General features: G+C 63.4%; 1 protein-coding gene across 1 annotated transcript; it reads left to right on the plus strand.

Moving 5' to 3' along the window:
• The first annotated feature begins 546 nt into the window (after positions 1-546).
• On the plus strand, positions 547-3,034 carry Epop (elongin BC and polycomb repressive complex 2 associated protein). Its single transcript, XM_020153756.2, has one exon. The coding sequence runs from the start codon at positions 1,013-1,015 to the stop codon at positions 2,129-2,131; it is 1,119 nt and encodes a 372-aa protein (XP_020009345.1). The 5' UTR covers positions 547-1,012; the 3' UTR covers positions 2,132-3,034.
• The last annotated feature ends 354 nt before the right edge of the window (positions 3,035-3,388 follow it).

Genomic DNA, 3,388 nt, shown 5'->3' on the forward strand with positions numbered 1-3,388 from the left:
CATCTTGCACATACGTACTAAATTTCTAACTACTCTCTTACAAACTTCTTTTTTTGAGTTCACTGTAGTTCAGGCACTGTTCTAAGGGCCGTACAGAAAAGGAAATTCTCTGCTCATAGGAGTCCTTGCTGCGCAAAATTTATAAGCCACCATCTTCTCGTTTATCTTTTCCCTCAACATTGTGTTCATCTATGTCAATTTACGAAGCTCCATTAGCCCTAAGAGAGCAGATATGAACGTTCCCATTTCGCAGATGTGGAAAAACTGTGACTGCTAAAGGCAAAAACGACTTGTTAGCAAGGACTTAAAGCCAGGACGCCACCGAGCCACGTGCGGCGGCGCGTCTGGCCCCTCGCTATCCCACCCGCGCACGCTCCCTCCTTCCCTCCCTCCCAGCCGCGCCGGGTCCACGTGTGTGTGTCTGTGTGCGGAATGGGGACGGGGGCGGTGCCGCCGGAGGGGTGGGGTCGGGGCTAACGTCACGGGCAGTGCTGCCCAATCAGCGGCGGGCTCGCGGCCGCGGCTCTGGTATTGGGGCAGCGAGGGGGCAGTTCTCTATAACGCGGTCTCCGGGAGCCAGCGGGGAAGAAAGAAGCCGAGAGGGCGGAAGGCGCCCTCCCCGCCGCCTGGGCCCGGGCACCGGGTGCCGGGCTGGGGTCCTTCCCGCCTCCCGCAACCGCCGGCCGCTTTGTTTTCCGAGCCTCAGTGCTTCGGGCGTCTGGAGAGGGTCTCCCGCCGGGGCTGCTCAGAGAACGCGGCTGCAGGAAGGGCGAGTGACCACATCGGGACTCGTAGGGACCCAGGAGTCCGGCCGCCCGGAGGGCCGCGTGACGAGATCGAGGAGGGAGCCGGAGCGCCGCGGCCCCAGGTGGCGGGCCGGGGGCGCCCGTGAGCAGAGACCTCCCCGTCGAGGGGGGGCGATGTTCCCCTCGCCCGTGGGCTCTTCGTGCAGCCCGGGCATCCCGCCGTTGGGACCAGGGCCCCCTCAGCGGGCACACCTCCGGGCTGCTCCATGGAGACTTTGTGCCCTACTCCCCGCCTGGCAGTGCCGGCGTCCCCACGAGGGTCCCCCTGCTCCCCCACTCCCCGGAAGCCGCGTCGGGGGACCCAGGAGTTCTCTCCGCTGTGCCTGCGTGCCCTTGCCTTCTGCGCCCTTGCCAAATCCCGGGCGTCCGCACTGGGCCTGGGACCTGGGGAACCGGCGCCGCGGGCCCCCGTGCTGCTGGGCCCTCGCGCCTCCCCGTGCACCAGCAGCTGGGCCCCGGATGACCTGAAGCACCTCGGGGGGCAGGCCGGGCGGTTCGGCGACCCGGACTCCCCGGAGGGCGAGGATGCCGACGTTGCCGTGTGCCCGGGCGGCGGCGAAGAGGAAGAGGGCGGAGGCAGTTTCCCGCACTTCGGTGCTCGCTCCTGCGCACCTCCCGGCCGCTGCCCGGCGCCCTGGCGTCCCCAGGAATCTGCGACAAGCTTCTCCTTGTCTCCGCCTAGGCCAGCGCCGGGTCTCGAGTCCCAGCCCGATCCAGCCGCCAGCCCGCCTCAGGAGCTCGGTTCCCGGCCTCCGCCGCCACCTGCGGGCCTCTCCACCGAGCCCAAGACTCCGGAGCGGTCCCCTCCGGGCCAGGCAGCCGCAGTCGATGGAAATCCCCCGCCTGCCGCCCCCGAGGCATCAGCCGTTAGCCCCTCGACGGCCAGCGCAGCCCCAGCCGCGCCCGGCGATCTCCGCCAGGAACATTTCGATCGTCTCATCCGCCGGTCGAAACTTTGGTGTTATGCGAAGGGCTTCGCCCTGGACACTCCGAGTTTGCGCCGGGGACCGGAGCGGCTGCCAGCGAAAGGGCCGGCCCGGGGAGCCAGCAAGAAACGCCGGCGGCCGGCGCCGCCCCAGCGCAGAGCGCAGCCCCGCCGCCCCGCACCGACTCTCCCCACCTCGAGCACCTTCAGCCTCCTCGACTGCTTCCCCTGCCCCCCGTCCCTGGTGGTGGGCGAGGACGGAGATTTAGCGCCGGCATCCTCACTTCGCCTGGGAGACGCTAAGCCGCCGCCTGCCCACCCGCTGTGGAGGTGGCAGATGGGGGGGCCCGCTGTCCCTGAGCCCCCCGGACTCAAATCCTGGGGTTTCAACCTGGAATAACATTGAGCCTGGGACCTCTTATGGCAAGAGGGAAAGTTGAAGACACCGCCAACTGGGGGCTCAAGGAGAGAGCCTCGTTTCCCGTATTTGTCCCCATCCTTTACGTTTTATGGGCAGTGAGCAGAGGGACCTCAAATGACAGTCAAGCACCTAAGAGGTCGGGGTGACGTTCCCTCCAACTCACTCATCTTTGCAGAGGAACGAAGGGATGGAGTCGGGACGCGGCTTAAACGAAGAAGACCGAATGACACGGATTCCAATCTCTACTCCTCTTCGGCTCTCTGGGGGCTGGGCCTTCACCCCAGGGGAGCAAGAAGGCCACCGCTCAAAGACCAAAAAAAAAAAAGGGACAGAGGGACCTTCGTGATGGACAAACCGGTTGTTTCTGTGTCTGAGGGCAAGCCTGGGGGTGTGGAGCTGTGGTGGGGGTGGGAAGGTGATTGGCAGCTCCCTGGGGGCATCCCCCACCCCCACCGCCCAGACCTTTAACCCTTCACTCCCCTCCGCCTTCCCAAGCGCTCCTAGCGCTATCGAGTCGTAATGGGGGAAGGAGGAACATAACCTCTTTCCTGTTATCCTCTAGCCCCTCTCTCGCCCCCCGCAAGTTCAGGTGACCCCCCCTAATTGGTGAGCTTCAGTGTCAGTCACCAAACTTTCCCTTTTGTCCTGTTTTGGAGTTTCCTTTTCAATTCTCCGTTTGCTTCCGGTTCTTAAGGTCTGTTGGGTGAAAGAGAACCCTTCCACCTTGGTAAAACGTCCCCCTCCCCCAGCTGGTTTCTCCTTTGAAGGGCAGGGCCGAGGGACCTCCTCTCCCCGGGCACACTTTGCCTGGGGAACCGGCCTTAGATTGTCCCAGGGAAAGTAATGGAAGGTGGAAAAAATCAATAAAATCAGACCAAACAAGTCGCCTTTCGAGGTCCTCGCCACCGATTTCTGGATGGGCGGGGGTTGGTAGTAGAGAACTGGCCCAGTGCATTCTTTGGACATCCATACTTAGCCCCCTTACAGAATGGAGACAAAGCAAGCCGCAAGGGAGTAAAGAAAAGAGCTGTTGGCCTAGCCACAAGGGTCTCCTGGATCGCGAAGGGGCAAAGTTGGGTTTGGATGGGGCCTGGGCAGGGCTACCTTCCCTTCCTCTGATAGCCTCTGGCATCTCGGGAGTTGTCAGCGATCTGATGGATCCGAAGGGGGCAGGGCCGGGGGATTAGGTTTGGGGTCAGAGGTTGTGTTTTCCGGGCGGAGGGGAGATAGGCCTGG

Source organism: Castor canadensis, chromosome 11 (assembly GCF_047511655.1).
Source record: "Castor canadensis chromosome 11, mCasCan1.hap1v2, whole genome shotgun sequence".
Taxonomy (NCBI): domain Eukaryota; kingdom Metazoa; phylum Chordata; class Mammalia; order Rodentia; family Castoridae; genus Castor; species Castor canadensis.

Excerpts from the sequence above, each read along its gene's own strand:
- Epop (XM_020153756.2), top strand. The coding sequence starts at position 1,013 with ATGGAGACTTTGTGCCCTACTCCCCGCCTGGCAGTGCCGGCGTCCCCA.